The 24,023-nt window shown below is 45.7% G+C and overlaps 1 protein-coding gene across 4 annotated transcripts in view; it reads left to right on the top strand.

Moving 5' to 3' along the window:
- LOC119168526 (focadhesin) overlaps positions 1 to 24,023 on the top strand; it is a 677,649-nt gene that overhangs the window by 186,098 nt on the left and 467,528 nt on the right. For all 4 annotated transcript variants that reach the window (XM_075890929.1, XM_037419929.2, XM_075890931.1 and 1 more), the window contains one exon: positions 8,910 to 9,127. In XM_075890929.1, the coding sequence (XP_075747044.1) occupies positions 8,910 to 9,127 (218 nt within the window). The remainder of the gene's footprint in view (positions 1 to 8,909; positions 9,128 to 24,023) is intronic.

Genomic DNA, 24,023 nt, shown 5'->3' with positions numbered 1-24,023 from the left:
GTTTCACTGCAGCGTCTAGAGCTGCTAGCATGTGTCGTCGGCGCAAGATTGTGCGCATATATCAAGGCAGTGACATTGCTACGCTATCTTCACTTTAGGACTGACTAACTTGTAGCCTTGCATTGGATTCGGAGCACGCCCACAAAAAGATACCTGTTTGTACATGATAGAGTCTCCGATATTCACAGTCTAACCTTAACGATGCAGTGGCATCATTGTGCCGGAGAAGATAACCCAGCTGACTTGGTCACACGAGAGGTGTCATCACATCATTTTTTTGCATCAACACAGTCTCATTTCATTACAACTAGTACGACGATAACGTTCAAGGATCCTGAGGAACTGCAGGGCACCGCTTGTTGAGAAGTGTCGAGGCTGGTGCATGAAAGTTTGCCTACATGATGACCGCTATGACGCACTCGATCTTTATTTTCGTCTCAATTTACATGTGATAATAATACTAAACATGTTGCTTAAGACATACATTACATATATTGAACCAACCAGATTGCCTTGTTACTCACGGGAGCAAAATTATTGGCATTTGGATCAAGTTTGCATGCCAAAATCAGCATAAATTTCATAGTATCATTTTAATCTAATTTTACATGTCACATGTGCTTTTGCACACCTATATATATTTTTACTACATTCTGGTTTTACAATAAATGATCCACAAATATACATGTACATATCTTTGGTATGTCGCTAAATGGACAGCTAGTGAATGTTCAAAACTGAATGTCGGATCAGACACCCAGTTTGGACATCCAGAAAACAGTCACACGGGACATGGATTTTCCCAGTACATTCATTGGCCATCCGTGTTTGATATCCGAACGGCCGGACATTTGTATTCATAATGGGCAGTCAGTGGTTATCCGTAGTTACTTGGGGTAGGGATACGTCGACAGTTTTCCTCAAATTTACTTTATCCATGGATTTTCACATCTTTTCTTCTAATTCCTTCCACGAGTACATCCTAGTTCGTATTCACTCTTGTAGTTAACGCTCCTAAAAAAACAGCCTTTCGAGCACTCATGTTGCATCGTCTTGGGGAGGGGGGCGGGGAGAAAGCACCTAAAGGGGCATTGTTCATTTAACTCTTTCGTTACCGTGCGAAAATGGTTGTTTTGCATATGTCTTGAGAAGATTGTTTTTGCCTGTTGGAAAAGTACTCCAGCACCCAATGCAGCACTCCAAACTTTGCACAACGAAATGCTTTTTCAAAAAATGTATGTTGTAGAGCAACAAAAATGTCTTAGAATGAATAAAAAAGTGAGAAGTGCAGGATTTTTGGTCACAAGCTGGTAGACAGTGCAATAAAAACACTATATAGGCATAAATATTCAAACTGTAGAGAAGCCGCCGAACACTGGAATGGGTCGAACTCTCAACTGCTTTCTAGTGGGTCTACCCAAAAAGAACGCCGCTCGCGCGGAGAGTCCGTGCTTGGCCGTTACTGTCGTCACTGTGTATACTCGCTGTGTGCCGGCTAATAAACGCCATAACAAGTCGGTGCAGAGTGCTACGATCTCCTTCGATGCCCTTGGAGCTACGCTCACGTACCCTGCAATCTACCATGTCCCACGACGCCTCTCAGCAAACGCCTCCTCCCATGCCACCCCCTTGTCCCGGTGTCCTTAGGATCCGCGATCCACCCATCTTTACTGGCGCTGATGGCACTAACGTGGAGGACTGGCTCGCCATTTACGAGCGCGTGAGCGTCCCCAACAAATGGGACGAGGACGGCAAGCTGACCAACTTGGTATTCTACCTTACGGGTGTTGCCAGTTTGTGGTACAACAACCACGCGTCCGATTTCGCCACCTGATCCGATTTTAAAACCGCAATCATCAACGTCTTCAGCCGCCCTGCTGTTCGCAAGCTGCAAGCCGAGTAGCGCTTACGTGAACGTGCTGAGAAGGCTGGTGAGTCATTCACCAGCTATATTGAAGCCGTCCTGGACCTATGCAACAAATCTAATCACACCATGTCCGAGTCTGACAAGATCCGGAACATCATGAAAGGCATTGACGATCATGCCTTCACGATGCTGCTCGCCGAAAACCCCGGCACAGTGGCTGAGGTCATCACACTGTGCCAGAGCTACAAGGAGCTCCGCCGGCAGCGTTCAATGACCCAACGCTCTCCACAACGAGCTGCAACGCTTGCTGGCTTAGAGGCCAGTTGTGACCAAGTGGCGTTGATGGCAGACATAAAGTCCTTCATTCGTGAGGAAATCGCACGTCAGTTCTCGCTGCTGCCCTTTGCCCACCAACCAGCTGTTCAACAATCGGCTACTACCCTTCTCCCTCCCATCCGTCGAGCGATTGAACAGGAAATAGCGGAGGTAATGCCTGCGTACCACCCCCCACAGCTTCCGGCTCCTGCGCCCCTGAGTTATGCGCAAGATGTCGCCAGGCCGCCCCAAGTCGTTCCAGCACCCGCTCCTCTGACCTACACCGAAGCTGCCGCTCGACCTCCGTCCTTTGCAGCGAGTATGCCTGCTACGTATGTTGACGTAACCCCTCAGCCTCAGCTTCAGTCCACCATGCAGCCACCGTTTCGTCCATCGGCCCTTGCAACATGGGTGAGACCTACCCCAGTGAACAGATGGCGCACACCCGACAACCGGCCCATCTGCTTTGCGTGCGGTTACGCCGGTCACGTGGCCCGTTATTGCCATCACGTACAGCCGGCTCCAATTTCTTCACCTGTTGCTGGCCAACTCAGCCGCCCTTATCGCGAAGAACTGCCATCTATGTTACCTCGGTCTCGCCCAGGTCCATATCGAAGATCGCCGTCTCCACGACGTCATTTCCTGTCCCCCATGCGGCCAAGTTCGGCTGCTCATGAGCGGGAAAACTAGTCGTCGCAGCCCCAGAGGCAAGGACTGCGACGCTATCGCATTGTGAAAGCCCTCAGAGCCACCCACCTAATGTCATTGACGTGCTTGTGGACGGTGTTCATGCATCTGGTTTTATTGAAACTGGAGCTGCGGTATCAGTTATGAACGAAAACCTTTGCCTCTTGCTTAGAAAAGTGGCGACGCCGATTTCTGGGTTGTTCTTTCGTACCACTAGCTCACATCGTATTCATGCTACAGCAGGCTGCAGAGCTTGCGTTGTCGTTCAGGACGTTCTGTGTGTCGCCCAATTCATCATCATTCCTGCATGCTCTCATGACGTCATCCTGGGATGGGATTTTCTCTCCCGCAACGACGGCGTCATTCATTGTGTCGCCGCCGAAATTGAACTCTCGCCTTTCTCGCATTTGACGCCAGAAGACGGTCCCTCGACACTAAGCAAGTTTCTCGTGAAAGACGATACTATAGTGCCTCCAAGCTCGACGATGGGTGTATCGGTCCACTGCACCGGTCTCTCCGATACAATTGCGCTCGTTTCGCCATCCGACCGTGCTTCCAGAAGGGAAGGGTTACTAGTATCTTTCGTGACCGTGCAAATCACCTAGGGCAACGCCGCTATTTTCTTGTCCAACCCATCCCTGTACAGTGTTAACTTGGTTCGAGGGGAATGTCTCGGCAGAGTGGAACCAGTCGACGACGCACAAGTCCTTGACGTACCCGAAGATTCGCGTTGTCCCGATTCGCATACCATCAGTGCTGTTTCTACTTCTGACCCATCATCTCCTGATGTATTTGGCCCATACATTGATAACAACCTTACGTCAGTACAGCGTTCCCAGCTTCTAGACCTGTTGCAAGAATACCGTTCTTCTTTCAATGTCAGGCGAAGTTCTCTTGGTCGCGCGTCCACTGTTACGCATCGTATCGACACTGGTGCCCATCCACCATCACGGCAACGTCCATACCGCGTGTCGCCTGCTGAACGCCGGGAAATTAACGAGCAGGTTGACGATATGCTCCGACGCGACGTCAATCGGCCGTCGGACAGTCCATGGGCGTCTCCCGTTGTCCTTGTTGCGAAGAAAGATGGTTCTGTGCGGTTTTGTGTAGACCACAGACGGCTCAATAAGATCACTCGCAAGGATGTCTATCCACTGCCACACATCGACGACGCAATCGACAGCCTTCACGGAGCCCAATTTTTTTCTTCTCTCGATCTGCGCTCGGGGTACTGGCAAGTACCCCTGGCTGATGACGCTCGACCGAAGACTGCTTTCATCACACCCGACGGCTTGTACGAATTCAACGTCATGCCGTTTGGTCTGTGTAATGCACCTGTGACATTTGAGCGCATGATGGACACCGTTCTACTCAACTTGAAATGGCACACGTGCTTGTGTTACCTCGATGACATTGTTGTCTTCGCTCCAGATCTCCCCGGCACCTCCACCAACTTGTTATGGCGTTTATTAGCCGACACACAGCGAGTATACACAATGGCGACAGTAATGGCCAAGCACGGACTCTCCGCGCAAGCGGCGTTCTTTTTGGGTAGACCCACTAGAAAGCACTTGAGAGCTCGACCCATTTCAGTGTTCGGGGGCTTCTCTACAAAACAAAGAAAATTCAAAATATACATTTTGTATATAAATGACCCAGGAATAGTATAAAAATAATAAATGTTGTACAAAAATGTTTCTCTTCATATAGACAAAGAAAATAAGAATCGGGGTGCTGCTTCGTTGCTCGTTCCATGCGATGAAGCATGGCATGTTTTTTTTTTGTGAGACAAAAGTGTACTTGTACACTTTTTCTCAGTAAATTTTTGTTGTGTTGCGATAAGAGTCTCCTGGTGCTCCAATAGAGGTAGATGGATGCCCGTAATGTGAATAATCCCCCTATAAACGAGATGCCCAATGAACTTCGCTATTTCGTCTAGCGTTACCTCTTTCCATGACCCACCTTACAGCGCATAGGTTGGCGTTCCAATATGTGCATCCAAGCATAATTTTTTATTTTCACGCATATCATAATAAAAAAAAGACAACATCGCCGCAGTTCTGAAACGTTTTTGCACTGCTCCGTGGTCAGGGCCAAGATGTGCTCCCGGGGCCTTCTAGTTTTAGGAGGAGCTCTACAGCCAGCACCAGCGCACTGCGCCCCAGCGAAGTGTAGACCACGCACGTAACCAGAGTAGCTATAAGATTGTGTGCAAAAGTCAGCAACTATACGCACTTGCGGCAGAGGAAACTACTTGAGGATGTAAACAAAACAAACCCATAAATGGCTGTGGATGTATCAGGCTGACGCAGAACATCTGCATCATAAAATTTGAAGCTGAGGTGCTGTCATCCTCGAACGCTAAGCTCGTTGTAACTCAATTCAGGGGTGAGGTTGCAAGACAGTTTCGAGCAGCGCATGTGTTTTTCAGCACTGATGCACACCCATGAGCACATGATGACGACATCATAGGAGTGACTAGTGACACTAGATGTGTCCCTGTGTCTGATATAAAGATGCAAGCAAAACGAAAGCTGCTAGAAACTGTTATAGAAGGTCACCTCAACACTTTGAACACGCGGCGGACCTTCGGAAATATTTTTTGTAGAACAAATTTTTTCTGACTCCTAGGAACAGCTTTCTATGAAATATATGGCATAAATGTCTGGCTATCATTACTGCTCAACATAGTCAAATTGCAAAGCTGACACTTTAATTCAATGTTTGGCTTCCAAAGGTTCTTTTCATTACAGAACTTCGATGTTACTGTACCATAATCACGAGTTGCACACACTTTTGTCAAGTTCACCAGCCTAGTGCACTTTTCCAACAATACACGCATATTGGTTCCCACAAAGGTCTGTCAAAAATCACTGTGTTTCCAAAACGGGCAAATTCAAATAGATTATGAAAGTTCAATGCATGGATTAATTACTAGAAAGTGCTGTGTGCACGAGAAACAAATTTAACGTGCCGAAATCGACGATCCCATAGCGTCAATCACCAGTAATCGATTTGAACAGGTATGGTAGCGAAAGAGTTTAGCTGCGCCCTGTTGTATTGTAAGATATTTAGCGCAACCTTGGCTCTCACAAACGATCACACATCCACCCGAGTAACACACATGACATTCAGCGTGTGTGTGTTACTCGGGTGGATGTGTGAGTGTATGAGAAATAAAATATGAGGAATTACCAACTAGCCCCAAAAACAAGTTTTATTGAGCGTCCTGTTGAGTTACGTGATACCGGGTCCAAAAGAAGCACTTTGACATATGTCAAGAGCACTAGTGGTTGTGCCATTTTGAAGGTGCACGCACTCATTCCATGCGTAGAAGGCTTGCTGCATGCACTGTGTTTGTTATTCGTACAGAGGCTTGGATTAGTAGAAGCCCTGACACCATCTTTTACCTGCCGGTGCATGTACAGTGCGAACAGTGCAAATGAATAGGCTTCTAAAATGGTGCAACATCCTTGCAATCAACACTCAGTGCATACTCCCTATGTGGCTGCTCGAGGAGGCGAAGCACTTTTCGCACAGTCTGCTTGTGTTGAAATTACAATACGTAAAACAGCATTCAAGCCGTCTGTAATACCTGCCGAAATAGTGACACTTCCAGCGATCGTGACTTCGCTTTTAATGTGAAAGATCACAGTTGCTGCTCCAGAGCCACAACGAACACCCTGCCCCCTTGCATTTATTCATGCTCTTTGAAGACGGGTGAGGCGTCCCTCTCAGCTTAAGTAGCAATCGACATCAGGCTTGGCACATGGGGTGATGTTATCACATGTGCCCCCTGTGCAACTGTCATAGGTCGGCTCCTTTTATGTCATAGGACGGCTCCTTTCATGTTAACTAAAAGCCTACTGCGGGTCTCTGTGTCCAATCGGAGTCTTTTGTCTCTCATTGCCCGTTAGCAGCAATTCGCATGTTCCAGTAGGAAACACCGTTCTATCACTGCGTGTTTTGTGCCTCCCCAGGATTCTGCGCAATGCCACGATTAGCGCCAGCATCAATTTCGCGGCCAGTGTAAGTGTTAGCTAGGGCCTGCTGCTTCGGGTCTAAACATGGTTCCCTTTAGTGGGAAATGGTTAGTCTATTTTTCTTTTCATTTTTGCACTGCTTCCTAGAGGATATTGAAGGCCAAACCTCATAAGCGCGAAAATGCACGCGACAGCGACAAGCGACGCGACGTAGATCGGCTTCGCGCGATCAGTCGCTAATGCAGGCAAACCTCATTCACGCGACGGCTTCGGCGAGCGAATTCCACTGTTGCTGGCATGAGGCCGTCTACTCGCACCAAGAAAACCGCGTAGCGAGCGGTATGCAATTTAAAAATAAGATATATTGTTGTGTAATGAAACGGAAAGTGTTTATTATTGCCTTGCAGCACTTTTTTATATGCACATGCGTAATGAACATTGCGTTATTTTTTGTTGCGCATACGTGACTCGGGCAGGGTCACGTGCACCTATGTAGTCTTTGTCTTTTCCGGTATTTCGCTATTGGCTGCTTGAGCCCAGCACTTCCGGGCGATGAGCGATGGTTTCCAAATCTGGAGAACCGAGCGATCGCGCGAAAACGAGCATGCGACACGTCGCGCGAACGCCCTGTTTCGTCGCTCGTCGCTGTCGCGTGCATTTTCGCGCTTATGAGGTTTGGCCGTGAAGGTTTTTGGTGTGCAAACAGAAGGCCCTAGCTATATAAAACTTGTTGCAAAAGGGAAAACGAAGTTAAATCATGTAGTCCCAGCACAGAGAAACCTGAAGAGATGGAAGTGTTGGGAGAGGTTGACTTTATGGGGCTAGCTAAGTGATGTCATGTTACACCGAGCAATACGATCGAGAGTGTTTAAAAAGAACCCCTATTTTTCTTTGGAATCTTCTTAGGAGAATACATTTGAGACAGTGTGAGTCTCTAGTGTTGTACACCACACCTTTTGTCTACCACGTCTGCTAATAACCACATAGGTGTACATAGAATGTTATTTCATGAAATACAATCTTAATGAATCAGTATTCTGTTCATTTGCTACGAAAGTAATGGCTGATAAAGTTGGATGCTGTGTGCACGAGGGGGAAAGGGGGCAGCTGCCCCTTCTAGTTACCTAAGCTGGGGTAAGGGGGTGCGTGAAACCTGCCCGATGCATTAAAAAAATGGGGTCACGGGCACTGCAGAGAACTCTGGCCTGCCCTGCGCATGCCTGTGCTCAACAGTAATCTGCATCAAGTGAAATAGGGAGTTCTCTTAAGATTACTGGCTCCATGAGATTTGCAAAGAATCGAAATATTTTCAGCTCTTCATAAGAGCCCCAAAATAATTCTGTTTGGCTTTGAATATAAATGCAACTCAATTTTGCAGTGTAATCTGGGATGTGAAGTTAGCTGTTCTGGGGTGCTCCCAGATTTAAAACTATGTGCTTTAAAGTGCTCCAGAATGAAAAACTTTCCTACTCCAAAGTGCTCCGAAATAAAAATATTTCTGCTTCAAAAATCGCTCCGAAGCAGAAGACCTTGTTAGCATCACTGAGTTGGAGCTTAGCTGGACGATGCCTCATAGTTCACGTTATAAAAGAAATTTGAAATTGTGGCATGCAAAGAGGACAAAACTTCTCCTGAAAAGTTTAGATGTAGTGACACTTCATCTCTTCAATGCTTCCCCTGAACCTTACTTGCTATGTGTGTTTTATATATGTGTGACCTGGTGCAGTGCTGCACATGTATGAGATTTGTCATCATCTGCGCTCAAAAAAGTTACTGAAATGGGGCAGACATAAATTCTGGGAAGGTGTTTACCTCAATGAGAATGTCATGAGAATGAGTGAGTTTACATGCAAGTTCCCTATATTGGGATGATAACAGTAATGTACTAAACATTCAGTCCTCGGGTTGACAAGGATCCTTAACGGTTTTTGAATCGCTTGTTGTTGTTCTTTTTGATTGCACAGTATACTTGTTTTACAGTGAAGTAGCAGCAATATTCTGCTCTACCCTCAGTGCTTGAAATCGTGGTGCTTGCTGTCTTCTGTGCGCAAATGCAGTATGCCCTGGGCCCGTTGTGGAGTAGCATTCGTGCCCTCTCGGCCCACCACCCAGTCATGGCATCTATGCTGTTGCCCAGTCTGGCGACCCTGTGTGTGAGGCAACCGCAGGCTCTTCCTCTGCTGCTGCAAATGCTGGAGGATTCACCTGCAGATACGGCTGACTACAGCCTGGCTCTAGCCAAGGCACAAGCCATCGATGTTCTCCTTCAGCACAGGTGCTCTCGTGGTTATTATTATCAGTGAACTGTCGTTAGTCTGATTTCATTAGATTAAGTTAGTGTCAAATAATTGACGGTACAATGGAGTTTCTTTAAAATAAAGCTGCACAGTGGTGGATCTGCTTCATGATGACAAATTCGGGGTCACTAACCGATGAAGATAGCAATTGGAACTGCGTCGCATTGTTCCGGTTGTCTGCGAATGCAGTCTACGGTTTCTTGCATTGTACGTTTGTGATGCTTTGCACTTGGTGCTATCCAGGAATCATCCAAATTAACTGGGTTGTGGTCAATTTAGCGAGAGCCTCATGCTATCAACCAATATATAATAAATTACTCAAAGAACCACGTTTTTCTATTCCCCACTTTTGCTCCATAGAAGCACATGTATTTGCGACCTCTATGTAACAAAGTAATAGGAGGAGACAACCTTGACATAATGAACTTTCTGCACAAGCAATCTGGCATTTTTGAATTTTGGTACGAGCATGCATCTTTCGCATGTACCCCGCCACCGACGAAGCGCGAAGCGGTGGCGGTGCGCATGAGGGTTTGTTATTGCACATGGGTGAGCGCTAGGTGGCAGGCGGGCCTGCGCCCCAGGAGCCGGAGTTGCCGCCATTCTTGCTGCCACGGAAGCATGCTCAGGTGTGCCTGCCCTCCTCCAAACAAAAAGAAAATACTTTTGCGTTGGCAGTGCAGCGCTTTTATTGGCATCACATATGTGAGGCGGCGCTGCATATGGAGGGCTCTTTACTGAATAGTTTTCCGTGGTATCCGTGTCTGTGTCTAAATCGATTGCTCTTTGTTTTCGACGCCGTGCACACGTGCGTGGTTTCACTGTGCGCGCATGTTGTGGCTCTGAATGAAGGCTACCGTCCTCGGATAAACACATAAGCTAAATAGCAGCACTTTATTCTGACAGAAAACTCCAGAAGGATTCTGCAGTCCCACATTTCCTCTAGCTATTTAGTGAAGGAAAACCTTGACTCAGGCAATCGGCGTCACTGTTCTTTTTGCCTTTGTGGTATTTCAGATCAAAGTTGTACTCCTGCAAGTCTGAACTCCAACGCAGGAGCCTCCCATTTTTGGATGGCACACTACGCAGCCTTGTTAAAGGACAATGATCTGTCTGGACCACGAAATAGGATTCAGCCAGATAGTTGTGTAGTTTCTGGATTGACCATACGAGGCATGCGCAGTCTTATTCTGACACACTGTACATCTGCTCACGAATCGTAAGTTTTCTGCTGACAAATACCATAGGGTGTTCGCTCCCATCAGCGTCGTTTTGACTGAGCACGGCCCCCATTTATCGATCACTAGCATCACACTGCAGCACAAACGGGCGCTCAAAATCGGGTGCCTTCAGCACATGCCGACTGGATAAAGCAGATTTCAGGGCCAGAAATGCACGTGCTTTCTTTTCGCTTCACTGCACTTTCATGGGTTTGTTTTTTTTCTAGCCATCTCAGAGTGGGCTAGCAATCTCCAAAAAGTTGTCTATGTACTGCTGGTGCTACCCATTCAATCCAAGAAAAGAACGAACGTCAGTTTTACTTGTAGGTCTGGCGTAATAAGCTGTTGCTGCAATTTTAACCTCTAGTGGCCGCTGGCAACCTTGACCAACCTTATGGCCAAGGTAGCTGACCTCGCCCCTTGCTAACCGTCATTTCTCTACCTAAATGGTCAGTCCCGCTATATTCAAGCGCGTTAATACTTGGTGCAAATGCAAGATGGGCTCCTCCCAGCTACTAGAAAAAATCGTATTATCATCAAAATATGACAAGGCGTATTCCTGCATTTCTTCGAGAATGAGATCCATCAGTCTAGAGAAACAAAATGGTGCATTCTTCAGCCTAAAGTCAAAGACTAAGGGACGGAAAGTTCCAAAAGGAGAAATAAACGCAGCATAGTGACTTGCCCGTTCACTGTGCAGAACCTGCCAGTTGTCTCTGGTCAGGACGAGTGTCGATATATGCCTTGCATGGCTTATGGATTCTGTTCTTTCCCTTAAGTTAGGGATCGGGTAGGTTTGGTCCTGAGTTACTGCAATTAACTGGCTATAATCAATGTCAGTCTAGGCTTTTTACCTGGAGCTTCCACGAAAAATATTGGTGAGGTGTACTCGCTATCCGCTGAAACAACCCAACCGAGCTCCTGCATGCGTTTAATTTCGCTTTCCAAGATTTATTCACAAATCACAAGACATCTGTCATTGTAGTAATCAGGGATGCGCGTCTACATATATTTGCCTATCAACAAGTCAATTTCATACGGAGCTTGCAAAGCATTTCTACTTCGGCTTCAGCGTTCTCCTGGCAAGAAAAGTTGTGCGAGGCAATGTTCAGCGCCGACACTCTCTAAAGACGTCGACAACAACGACTGCGCCTCCGCTTCACAGCCGCAGCGTGGCCAGCACGTGACGAGAAAGGAGGAGCGTCTCCAAGCGAAGAAAAGCAGATCGGCATTTGAGGGAGAACCAACTCTCCATGGCAGCTTTTTTTTTTTTTGCTCTCTTTGCACTCGTCGTTGTGAGGAGAACGGTCTACGTGGCAGGGACGGAAAAGGGGGAAGTGTGGCACCAACACTTGAGAGAGAGTCAACACTCCGTGAGAGCTCCCTTTTTTTCCCTCTCTCTCTTCGTGCACGGCGTTGAAAGGAGAAGCGCCTTTATGTGGCAGGGGGGAAAAGGGAAAAGCGTGGCACAGGCGATTGAGATCAGCATTGGAGAGAGAGCAAACATTCCACCGCAGTCTTTTTTTTCGCCTTCACTCTTCACGTGCAGCGTTGAGGTGTCGGAGGTGCCGCTACGGGATTGGCCATGGTGCTGAGAGAATTGTCAGAGCGCGGTATGTTCAAATTAACCGTTGCAAGTGCTTGCGCGTTCGAATTACAGGGCATTTTCGCCCGTTGGAATACACATAGCTTCGACAAGACGTTAGCTTGAGTTCGAATTAACCGGAAGTTCGAATTAAATTTGACTGTAGTATTGTGAGTTGGCTGGTTAATTACTTGGAAAAAATTGAAGTCTAATGAGAGGTTTATGAGCTTTGTTGCATTGTGCCAAGAAGACGACAATTGAGACCAATCTATTTGCGGAAAGTTAAAGCCACCGACCTGGTAAATGATGTCAGCAGGGTATTTGCGGACGGCCAAAATAGTGGAACTCCAGAGTTCGTCAACGAAAGAACTATTGGCATCTGGGGGGACAGTAGGAGACACCAACCAGTTTCTTCGCTGTTGATGTAGTAGAGGCGGCCCGCACTATTTCAATGCAAGAGTGTATTCACCAGAAACAAAGCTAATTATATTTTTATAGCTATAAGAACACCACCACCATTTTTAGTGGTGCGGTCATGTCTAAATAAGCTATATTTATTTGGATTGGCAAAGATTTCTTTGTCCATTACATCAGAATGCAGTCATGTTTCCCTGAGTGCAATGGTATCGCTAACAGCATCTTCCAAGAAGGAATACAGATCATGACGCTTAGGAAGAAGGCTTCAAATATCAGTAAAGAGTAATGATTGAGAACTATTGCGGCTAAGTCTATGTAATGCCCAAGCTTTATTTTTCTGGTCTAGCTATCTAGAGATGCTATAACAGAGTCCGTTGTTCTATCAAACTCATACACTTGTTTATCTATCTGGAGTTTATCAAAAGCCAGCTTGCTTCTTTTATCCAGCATCCTGTCAAATTCAAGCGGCTTTTGCCTTCCTAATCTGGTTGCAGCAGAAAAGTCTTCTCTAATATAAGTCAAGCCTTTGAGCTCATGTGTAGATGCAAGAATTCGCTGCTTATCTTTGAAGAATTTAAGTGTGGGGACAATTGGTCTGTTTTATTCGCGGCAAATTTTTCTAGTTGAACTCCCTTAAGCTGGCTCTCAGTGATAATAACGCTCATCTGTTGGGAGCAGAAGGTAATAATTTTCTGCTCGGAATCATCCCATGTTTCTTTCTCATCATCCTTGAGCTCAAAGAAAAGCAACTTCGACCGGCACAACTTGTTCTCAGTGTTGTCACATATTTCTGTAACTTTATTTAGTTTTGCATCTAGGTACACAAGGAAGGATCAAAGGCACTGAAATTAAGTATACTATACTACTAAGCGACACTTTGGTTTCTTCCAGCGCCGAGACACGACCAGCCAGCTGCATAATTGCCATATCTGTAGCATGTTACTTTTCTTTGATGCTCTTCAGCTCATTATGTGTTACTGTTTGACTGGACTTGAGCCTACGTATTGTGTCTAGTACCAATGAAAGCACACCCTCCCGTGTTGTTTGCCCAGGGTAAGACCAGGATCTGTATCTATGTCTCTCACCATTATTAGTAGCTAGGACAAAGCAGTGGAACAACATCGCAACACTGAACAAATCAAGCGCTTCATCGCAGTACCGTGCTTTGGTGGTCATGACACCGCAAACAAAAAACAGTAGTCTGTACCTTTAAGACCAACAGCACCATCTAGGTAACTAACAAACCTGCACAATTGGGACAAGTAAAGAATGCATGTATGATGTGCTGTTATGACCAAATCAGCCGGTTGCTCGGTAGCTTTTATGTCCTGGGCCAGCTGTGATGTGGATCATTAATGAAAAGCTTTGTAGCCAGAGAGAAGCACTGATGTCTCCCTGTATTAGTGTAGCTGGTGATCAAGGTCATGACCATGCTCCTGCTGGGCCAGCACACTGCACCGCAAAAGAGAGCACCCTGCACAATAAGCACGGGCAGATGATTCATGTCTGATGCGATGAAAAAGCATTCCAGTGGAATGAAATACAGTAAAATCTCGTTATTTTGAAGCCACTAAAATCGTAACAAATCCTCCAATCAAGTGGGTTTTCTAATTAACAGAACATACAAAAAGTGGGATGCAAGGAACTTGAAAATATTCAAATTAATTGGGGCTGATAGTTTGCTGTGCTGACTAGTTTGTTGCTCCAAGGGTTATGTTTTTCAGCAATACCTGGTCACACTTCTGCCGCAAACAAGGAAGAATTCCGGGCTTAATTGCTGTCACCGCAAGAAAAAAAAAACGTGATCAACTAAAATGAGCGCCTGTGAAAAACAAGACATCTTCACCGTAGCACAGTAGTGACACGCGAGCAGCATCTCACCTCCTTCTTGCTGCGTCAGCACGTCATGATTCGCCCATTCGCCCATTCTTTCTTGTAAAATAAAGAATTTAATAATGGACAGTGTGACGAGACTCGCGATGTGTATTTGCTGGAAAACATCACCATTGAAGCTTTCGATCCGAGTTTTCGAAGTAGGCGTTGCAGGCGAGAACTTTGCCAGCTGTGCAAGTGCTCGAATTGCTGGAGCAAGTGGCATTCAGGGCTTTGCATACATCGCGTATTTCTCCAGACTGTCTATTTTTAATTTCTTGAAATTTCCAGAAAGAATAGATGAATCATAATGGGCTGACGTTGCGAGAAGCATGTAACATGCTGCCCACACATCACTGCTGTATTGCAGTTGATCACGAGACCGTTTTTTTTATTGCGATAGCAATTATATGGACACTCTCGGCTGGAGTTTGCCGCCGGCGTTGACGTCGCCTTCACTCACCGTATATGCATTTGTATCTATATATATGAAAGAGCAAAAAAGAAAAATAATCCAAAAAAAGATTGGCACGCGGAATTGTAGGTAGGACTTCTGAATTGTGAGTGTTAGGTGTGAGCCACTGAGCCACTAAGGAGCACCTTTTTCAACGATCAAATGGCAAGCTATTTATATCTACCACTTACTTCTGTTGACTGGCATCTCGGGCAAAATTATCGTGTTTGCAGCATTACTAGAAAGATGGCTCAATGAGCGCACGTCACCACATCGTCAGGACGCCGTGGCACGTGCTCTCATTTCTCATGCGTACTTTGTCCTGTGGAGAGGGGGCAGGGTAGACATGCGCTTATCTTGCGATGAGGACAATTGTACCTCTTCACTTGACTTGGGCTTTCGCCGGAACGATTCTGTTGTATCGTATAAACCGGAATATAAGTCGAGATATTTTCAATAAAACAACGAACTAATGTCGCCCCTTGTCTTACATAGCGGTGTCTAGCCGACAGTGCACCGCTGTCTGGCAACATGTGGCGTGCATGTGCATGAGATGCTGGACACGGCCATATTCATATTCAAATCCAATAGCAGATTCTTTTTTTTTTCTCTCTTGTCTGTTTTTTTTGCGTTCGTGATTCGCCTCCGATCTTTTCTAAGTTCTCGCTCCGCTTGACATTGTGTTTCATTTTTAGTGGTCTTTTTTTGGTTCACTGAATATGAGTAGCGGTACGAGAAGGCAGTACTTTGCTGCGTTTAAACTAGAGGTTGTTGAGTTCGCAGAACCGAATGGGAATATGGCTGCTCAGCGCCACTTTGGTGTATCAGAAAAAAGCGTGTGCTATTGGAGGGTGCAGAAAGGGAAGCTGCAGATGTGCACTCTTCGGAAAATGACATTTCGTGGGCGAAGTGCGGTTCATCCGCAGCTGGAGAATACGCTAGGGAACTTTGTGTGAGAAGTTCATGCGTGCTCGCTGCCAGTGACTATGGATGCCATTCGCAAGAAAGCTGTGGAAATCGCTCGAGAAGCTGGGCTCACGGGAGAAGAGTTTCGTGCACCAAACTCTTGGGTGCGTCGATTCATAAGACGGAAAGGATTTTCTTTCCGGTGGCGCACATTCATCTGTCAGAAGTTTCCAGACGAGTTCGAGGACAAGCTTATAAACTTTCAGGGCTTCGTGAACCGGCTTCGGGAGCAGGACTACATGATGGGGAGATTGACGATGCCGTTGAGGGGAGATTGACGATGCCGTTGAGACCCCCGTGTGGTTTAACATGCCTTCATTGACCATGATCATGCAGCGTGGCGCCAAGGATATGAAGCTGTTGTCTTGGTAACGAGCACTCGCGCTTCACCATCATGCTGGCATGCATGGCAGATAGTAGAAAGCTTCCGCCCTTCATCATTTCCAAACGTAAGACAATGCCGAAGGGTGTGTTCCCGCCTGGTGTTGTCATTCTCGTCAACAAAGAGGGATACATGGACGAGGCCATGATGCTAAAATGGATACGAGTAGTCTGGAACCGTCAGCCAGGTGCACTACTGCGTCTTTGCTGCATGCTGGTGTTAGATGCGTTTTGTGGTCACTTAACCAACGCTGTGAAGTGCGCACTGGGTGATGGAAAAACGGACCTCGCCTTGATACCAGGTGGTATGACGTCCACCCTCCAACCGATCGACGTTGTGCTAAACAAGCCGTTCAAGGACCGAGTGCAGCTGGAGTATCAAAAGTGGATGTCCAGCGACGACCCAAAGACACCGACGGGCCGCCTACACAGGCCTCTGCTTGCGACTATTTGTGGCTGGGTGCTTTCCGCCTGGCATTCATTGCCAGATTCCATGATAGAAAGTGCTTTTAAAAAATGTTCCATCAGCAACTTGCTGTATGGCACGGAAGACAACGCACTGTGGGAGGCGGCCAGCTACAAACTCTCGTCTTCAGAAGACAGTGGTGCTTCGTCTGACGAATAGGAACAGTTGCGATGGTGGTTGAGGGGAGCCCCGATGATCGGGGTGTGGTGTGCCCAATTCGCAAATAAATGTCGTTCGGCAATTTTGGGTTGTTTTCCTTTTTTTATCTTTTTCGGTAATCTGAACTTGGGGGGTCGACCTATAATATCACTCGACCTATAACGGTTTATATGGTAGTTTCCAGGTGCACTAAGGTCACTGTGATCGTTGCACAATCTCCGTTTGCGAAAACAGCGTGCTTTTCAGACTCGGCAAAATAACCATTGAGACGCTTATTCGCGTTCATCTGTACCCGTGAGTACGTTTTGTGCGTCATTTGTGCGTGAGAAATGCGGAGCAGGTTTCGATCTGCTTGCCATTCTGCGCGTGACTTTGCAATTTGTTGCTATCGCGTTCATTGCTTCCTTTTTGTGGCAAAGCTGTGACGTTTATATATGTAACGTAAGAAGGCAGGGATGGTTAGGAGAAATAGATAAGGAAGAAGTGCTTAATGGAATAAACATGCCGTATGAGCCAGGCCATGTCTCCCACATCTAGTGTCACACAAGTCGACAGTATGAAGACCTCGTAACCACTTCATCAACCGGCCATCATCATCGAAGACTTCAGCGAGACGCAGTGACAGAACGCGGACCACAAAAAGTGCATTGCCAATGGACACCATTGCAACCATCATGACGGAACCATCGACTGACCTTCCCATCCCCAAGTACACCGGAGCAGCGGACGATGGACCCGTGCAGGACTGGTTCTACCTGTACGAGCTTCACGCTACCGCTGCATTATGGTCGGAATGTGAGATGATCACCAACTTTACTGACTACATCTCCGGTGAGGCATTTAAGTTTTACCTCACTTACATCTTTGAGAACGACGAGTTATGGCAAAAGATCAAAAAAAAAAATGATCACCCGTTTTAATGACTATGACCAAGACCTACTTATTGTCAACCATCAGGAGACAGCCGCACTACATCGTCAATTTCCTAAGCAGTCTTCAAGCATTCAAAAGGCCCAGTGCGAGTCGACAACTGCCAACAGACGAAGTGGCACATGAGTTCACTGACAGGCGATCATGCGCATTTCGGGAAAAACTCAACCATCGAGCGCTCCTCTCTTCTGCACAAAAGTCGGCATTTCCAAAGCCGTCGCATCAACATGTGACACGAGACGTCGCTTACCCTACTGATGCTTTTCATGCTTCGGCTCGCATACATGGTCCACCACCTGTTTTTCTACGTCGCAGTTTTTCAAAGGCTCCTATTGGTCTCTATTCGTGTCATAAGGATGCCTTGTTCATGGTAGACCAGCTGACGCATAGGGAAAATACCGAGCAACGCCATGACGACTCGGAGAGTGAAAATACTGGTTTTCCATTGCTTGGCTCTTTCGGCGCTCACAACGCTCACCTCTCGCCTCACACGCCCACTACAGTCGGGATAGAGCTGCAGAACTTGGGAAATACTCAACCATGCCCTGCGGCTTCTACCCAGATTTATTCGTCAGAACAGCTCAGCTCGTTAGTTGCACGGAAAGACAGGCATTCACAACTCAAATCTGACTAAACCACGCCTTTTGTGGTGTTGCAGTCCAGTGCACAGCCACCTAAAACTCCAAACACAGAAGGCTCAGGCGCATCGAACGTCGCATATATAAATTTATTTTTCATGCTAGAAGTAACGAGGCAGAAGTGCTTCATGTACCACTCATTAGTATTATTTAAGTACACTGCCTAGTGGCTGTTAAGGGCTTTTGTTTCCGCAGATCGGGATTGCGAATCGGCACACCTAATCTGAAGTTTTCAAATTAACCGGACTTGTCCTGATCGCCGCTTCAAATTATGTTCTCAAAACCTACATTGCAAAATACGGGACCACGGAACTATTTTGAATTCAGTGTGATTTCGAAATAACCGAGTTTGAATTAACGAGGTTTCACTGTATAACAATGCATTGCTTGAAGCATTTTGTTTTGTTTCACAAACTCCCTTGCTACAGTGTTAGAGGTATCGTATTAAATTTGATCCGCAGTTACTTATCTGACAGGGTACAATTCACTAGTCTAAATGGCTACTCTTCTCAATCTCAGCCAATAAAATATGGCATTCCGCAAGGTTCCATTCTGGGACCTTTATTCTTTCTCCTTTACATAAATGATATTGTGAACATACCGCGAACTCCTGACATAATTCTCTATGCAGACGACACGAGTACTTTTTTTTCAGGTAAACATCTACTTGAACTTCAAAATGTAGCTAATAGATGGCTAACTGAACTTTCACACTGGTTGCATCTAAACCAACTTCAACTTAATGTAAACAAAACTAAATATATTATTTTCAAGAGCCGTAATAAGCCTGACGATCATAATGCCTGTATAATATTTCAAAACTGCGCTATCGAACAGATTCCTAGTTATAAATTTCTAGGTGTTGTTTTTGAAGAGAATATGAGCTGGACACCTCACGTAAACAAGATTCATGCAAATATGTGCAGGTCAATTTCAATACTGTACAAAGTTAGCTCCTTGGTGCCTAAATGGTTGAAACTGCAGTTATATTACGCCCTCGTTCACTCTCATTTGCAATACTGTCTCCTAATCTGGGGTACCACTACTCAAACAAATTTTGATAGATTAATAATTTTACAAAAAAGAGCTGTCCGTTGCATTGAAAATCTTAAGCGAAATGACCACACAGCGCCATCCTTTTCAAAGCTTAATATACTCAGAATAGATCAGCTATTCCAACTAAGACTTGCAATGCATACACACAGGCAAATTTTGCATGACCGCCAAATCCTGTCCTCATCATCGTTATCTGTACATTCGCAATATCACCTAAGGCAAAATAGACTCAGAACACCTATGTTCCGAACTAAATATGGTACTCAGACACTAGCCTATTTAATGCCACAGTTTCTGAATAATAATCGAGAAATCGCCGATATTATCCAAGACAACTGTTCGACATACAGCCTACAGAAAAAAGTTAAAGATTACCTCTTGTTTAGCTCCTAATCTTCTCTTTATATTGTGCATTTTCTGTCTTTTGATTTTTTCCTATTTTGTTCTATACTGTTTTGTAACTTTGATCATCATCAAGGCTTCTATAAACATTCTCATGTCACGCATCATTAGTGTGTATCGAAGGGCACTATTCTACCGATTGTGTTTTGATCGCCTGTGCGCATGTTCTTTTTTGTTTTGTTTTTTTTTTTTGCCTTATGTTGTTACCTGTATTTGCGCATGTACCGCGGCTTTTCACCCCTGAGAAATGTATGGGTAGGGGGGCCTTTGTCAGGCAGTTGCATCTGCCTTTAGCCCCTTCATCCCAGACCATGACTGTCTGAATAAACTTCTTATCTATCTATCTATTATTGCAATCACCTCATCACAACCAAATTTTTGCAAGGTTGGCTCGGTAGTCTTGCTAGGTACTATTGTCACTGTTTGCTCCTGCACAATTCTCTGCTCTCTTTGCTCTGGTGCTAGCCAAAAAGAGTCTGCGTAAGCACTTAACCTCAAATGACGTTGGCAGTTTTGGGATAGTACATTTGCTAGCATCCAAAAAAGGTCATGTGACTTTCGTATCATGCTGCTTGACCAGCAAAAGCTCACATTCAAGCAGAGATGAGGTCTAATGTGCTTGACCAAGACAAGAGCTGCCGTCACAACAATTAATTTGCGTAGTTTTGGCCTTTGACAACCACTGCGTATCTTACTTTCGATATATTCATTAATTTGTAGTTGCCATCCGCTCCATCAGCAATGTTTGCAGTCATGGCCAAGTATGATTATGAAGAACGACCCCGGTGTGTGACATGGGCGCATATTAGGCTAGTGAAGCAAAGGAAGAGAAATACTAGATAAGAACAGCTGGCCCAGGATCGGGTGCTGTCTCTTGTTGGTGTTCTCTACAATACACTCAAACCTCATTATAACAGTTTCACCCTACATGGAGGTAAGTTCGTAATATCTGAAAATTCGTTATAAAAGTATTATGCCTTACAATATATCTGTTGCAAGACTATTTTTCATTGAATTTGTTATAATCAATATTTCATTAGATCCTGTTTCGTTTATTGAGATTTGAGTGTAGATACAAAATTTTAACGACCCTAGTGTTTTTGTGCTGCACTGAAAATGGGATGCTATGCTCAAAAAGCCCTCTAATGACGATATGTTCCTGCCTCCTGGTGGGATGGAAATGGTACGAGAACAGCATTACAGGTGGCTGCAGGTAAAATCAGGACTCGTATAGTATGGCCAGCACAAGAATATTATCTTTGGACGATTTTTGCAGGGAAGTATGCAGATGCACAGCCAATTTTTAAAATTTAAAAGTTTCTTATGCCAGCTAATGCCCCTGACACACGGGGGCACCCTGAAGTCCTTTAGACAAGGGGACATCTTTCGGAAAGGCGTTCGGGCACAGTGACACACGACAAAGGAGTAACTGCTTTCCGGCAAAGATCCTTTTCGCAAAAGCAGATCCCGCATCTACTTTTCTGGCAGGAAGGGAGTACTCTCGCATACAGTGTGCATAATTTATCAATAGACGAAAACGTGTCGCAACACTGCGGTGCCCTGTCAGTATTTTTTTGCGCTGAGAAAATGCTTTAATTTTCGGCAGCAGTGCGATTTGTTCAAAAGTGAAGGCTATAGCCTGTCCATACTCCCAAACGCCTGCATTACGTCACTAGCGGGATCATGTTAGGGTTGGCAGCGGCAGTTGGTGTGTCGGGCTCACTCGAAAACACTGCTTAAAGTGGCCGTCGCCTAATAACGGCAATGTGTCTTCGAACCAGCGTTCGTTGCGCACATAGGCCCAACTTTCGCGGTTGATGGCTCGGGGGGACAGTGCGGAAGCAGTCAGAATGAAGCTGTTCATGACGAGTCTTTGTTTGAGGCTCATCACTCTTGCCTTCGCAGCGTTTAGCTCATCTTCGATGGAGCCAAGGGCGACAAGAGTCAGGCCCACCTCAACTGTTGCTTTATCTCTGTCTCTGCGCTGAGACATCGCAGGACCACGATGAAACGCGGCCCGCCGTCACTGACCTGGCTGGACGCAGCCATGTAAAAAGCACGACAAAAAACAAAAACAGCAAAACACTGACTCTTCATAGTTGCCAGACGAACTTAAGTTGCTGCTAAAAACGCAAAAAAGCAAAAGAAAATTACAGGTATGCGCATTATAAGCCACCAGACAATAAAAAAAAAACGGTTTTACGCTTCGGCGTCGCTGAATGTGATGTACATGCGCAGATTCTTTTTAATATTTCCAATCTTGCTGTTTCCACAAACAGCGCCATTTTTTCTGCAGCGTTTTTCTGAGGCTCCGCCTAAAGCAGTAGTCCAGTGCCGTGTGTCATCAGCGCCACTCCTTTCAGCAAATGGTCCCCTTAGGCGACAAAAGGGGTTTACTTCAAAGTACTTTACTTTTGCCCGTGTGTCACGGGTATTATAGGCTCTAAGTATGGGCTTTAGGTCGGCGTTGCTGAACCGCCATGAAGTGCTTGCTGGTTCACTCACAAGAACGGCGGTGAAAACAAGAGCAGATGCAACAGCTCCGCGGCCTATGAAGAAAGACCTTGGTCGCACTACTGTTGCGTAGTGCATTTCATAGACGTACAGGACGTCAAATTTACTGATTGCCGTAGGTGTCGCGAAGTAGAGCGGCGAGAGCACTCGATACGGGCCGTTGCGAACATGTTGGGTAAACGAATTACTCGCATTTTCCACAATCGGTCACATGAGAAAGTGTGATAATGTAAGCCTCCTGTTATTGTTTTGAGCAACTTTGATGAAGAACCATAGTAACTTTGATTATGAAGCTTAACAGAGCCTCTGATCGCGGTGCGCGCCGTGTTAAATGCAGACTGGTGACATGATTTAAAACATCGCAAAAGCCACGACCACTGATAATCTGATCTGGTCGCCACCACACAGCATGGAGCACATATGTGCTTTGAATGCTGTAAGTTCGGGCTTTGACAAATGCTAATATTTACATTATACAGGTAAATCGTAAAGTGTTGGTCGTGACCACAATAAGTTTTTTTTTTTGCCATTAGTTTCAGCGATTGTCAGAGTTATCTTGGAGGCCTCAGTTTTGCCTTTGATTGTACACCGAGAAAGTGGAGAAGCATGCCTCTCCATTTGCAGTAAAAGGAAGGCAATCATCAACATAACTATCTAGGATGCGTAATAAAATAGTTCAATGCACAGAAAGCGAGAGATGGGTGGAGAATGCAACTGCAAAGGCGAAAATGGCCGGGGCCATCTGATGAAGCGACTTCACTGATCGTAAGATGCATTGCTCGCATATGTACTTTATCACTTGAGCATTATGCGTGTGCCTGAATTTAACGCACTTAGGCATTACAGGACGCATGTCGGAGTGAGTGCTTGCCTTAAACTCGATGTCACGCAACACTCGCTTGCACCTAAGTTGCCAGTTGCAGCACGCACAAATAAACTGAAACATTTTTGGCTTTGTACCTGCAGTTCACTTAATGAGCTTCCTGCATTTATGAAGCGATGTTGGATTGACGTTAGAAGCTTGTGAGGTCCTTCATTATCAGGAAATCGTGCCTCAACACCAACAAAAGAGGGGGGGGCCTATGCACGTTCGCTTGCAGGCGACTCTCTTTGCACTACTCAATTATGGCTAGTGCGGCAATGGGGGCGCTGGTGGAGGCCTTTTTTGCAGCGCCGCTTAAGCAGAGTTTCACGTCTATTCACAGCACGTACTTCAAGGGTTACCGCAAGCGTATAGATGAAATGGTCGCCAAAATTGCCATTGTTGTTTGCATGAAGAACTTCCCTGGCACATTTGTTAAATGGAAAGATTTACCGTAACGATTTGTAACAACCTATTTTTAATACATGCATTTGTGTACCTTACCTAAGTGCCTCTAAAGTCGCTGAACTGGGTTGGTTGATTTAGCGTGCCACCTACAGGTGTGATCTAGACTGCCGCAGCGATCATGACATTTCCCAAATTAGTCGCATTCACACCCGGAAGATACCTAAGGTTTGACAAGGTTCTCAGAGCTAGAGCTCCATGTCAGCATGGCTGATACAGTCGTATCACGATAATTCGAACACGAAGGGGCCCAAAAGTTTGTTTGAAATAAAAGAAGTTCGAAGTGATCAAAGCTTAGTAAACGGAGGGCTCCCTATGCAGTGGCGCATGTATATTGAGCTAACACATGAAGGGGAAGTTTCAGAAGACTTACATTTATTCCAAATCACAGGACATCTGTCATTAATTGAAGTTATCGGTGATGCACGTCTGCACACGTTTGTCTTGCAGCGTGTCAATCGATTTCGTAGTCTCTTTGCGCGCAGTG

Source organism: Rhipicephalus microplus, chromosome 3 (assembly GCF_043290135.1).
Source record: "Rhipicephalus microplus isolate Deutch F79 chromosome 3, USDA_Rmic, whole genome shotgun sequence".
In the NCBI taxonomy this organism is placed as follows: domain Eukaryota; kingdom Metazoa; phylum Arthropoda; class Arachnida; order Ixodida; family Ixodidae; genus Rhipicephalus; species Rhipicephalus microplus.
The sequence above is the reverse complement of the archived record's forward strand: the minus strand, read 5'-3'. Positions and strand labels throughout refer to the sequence as shown.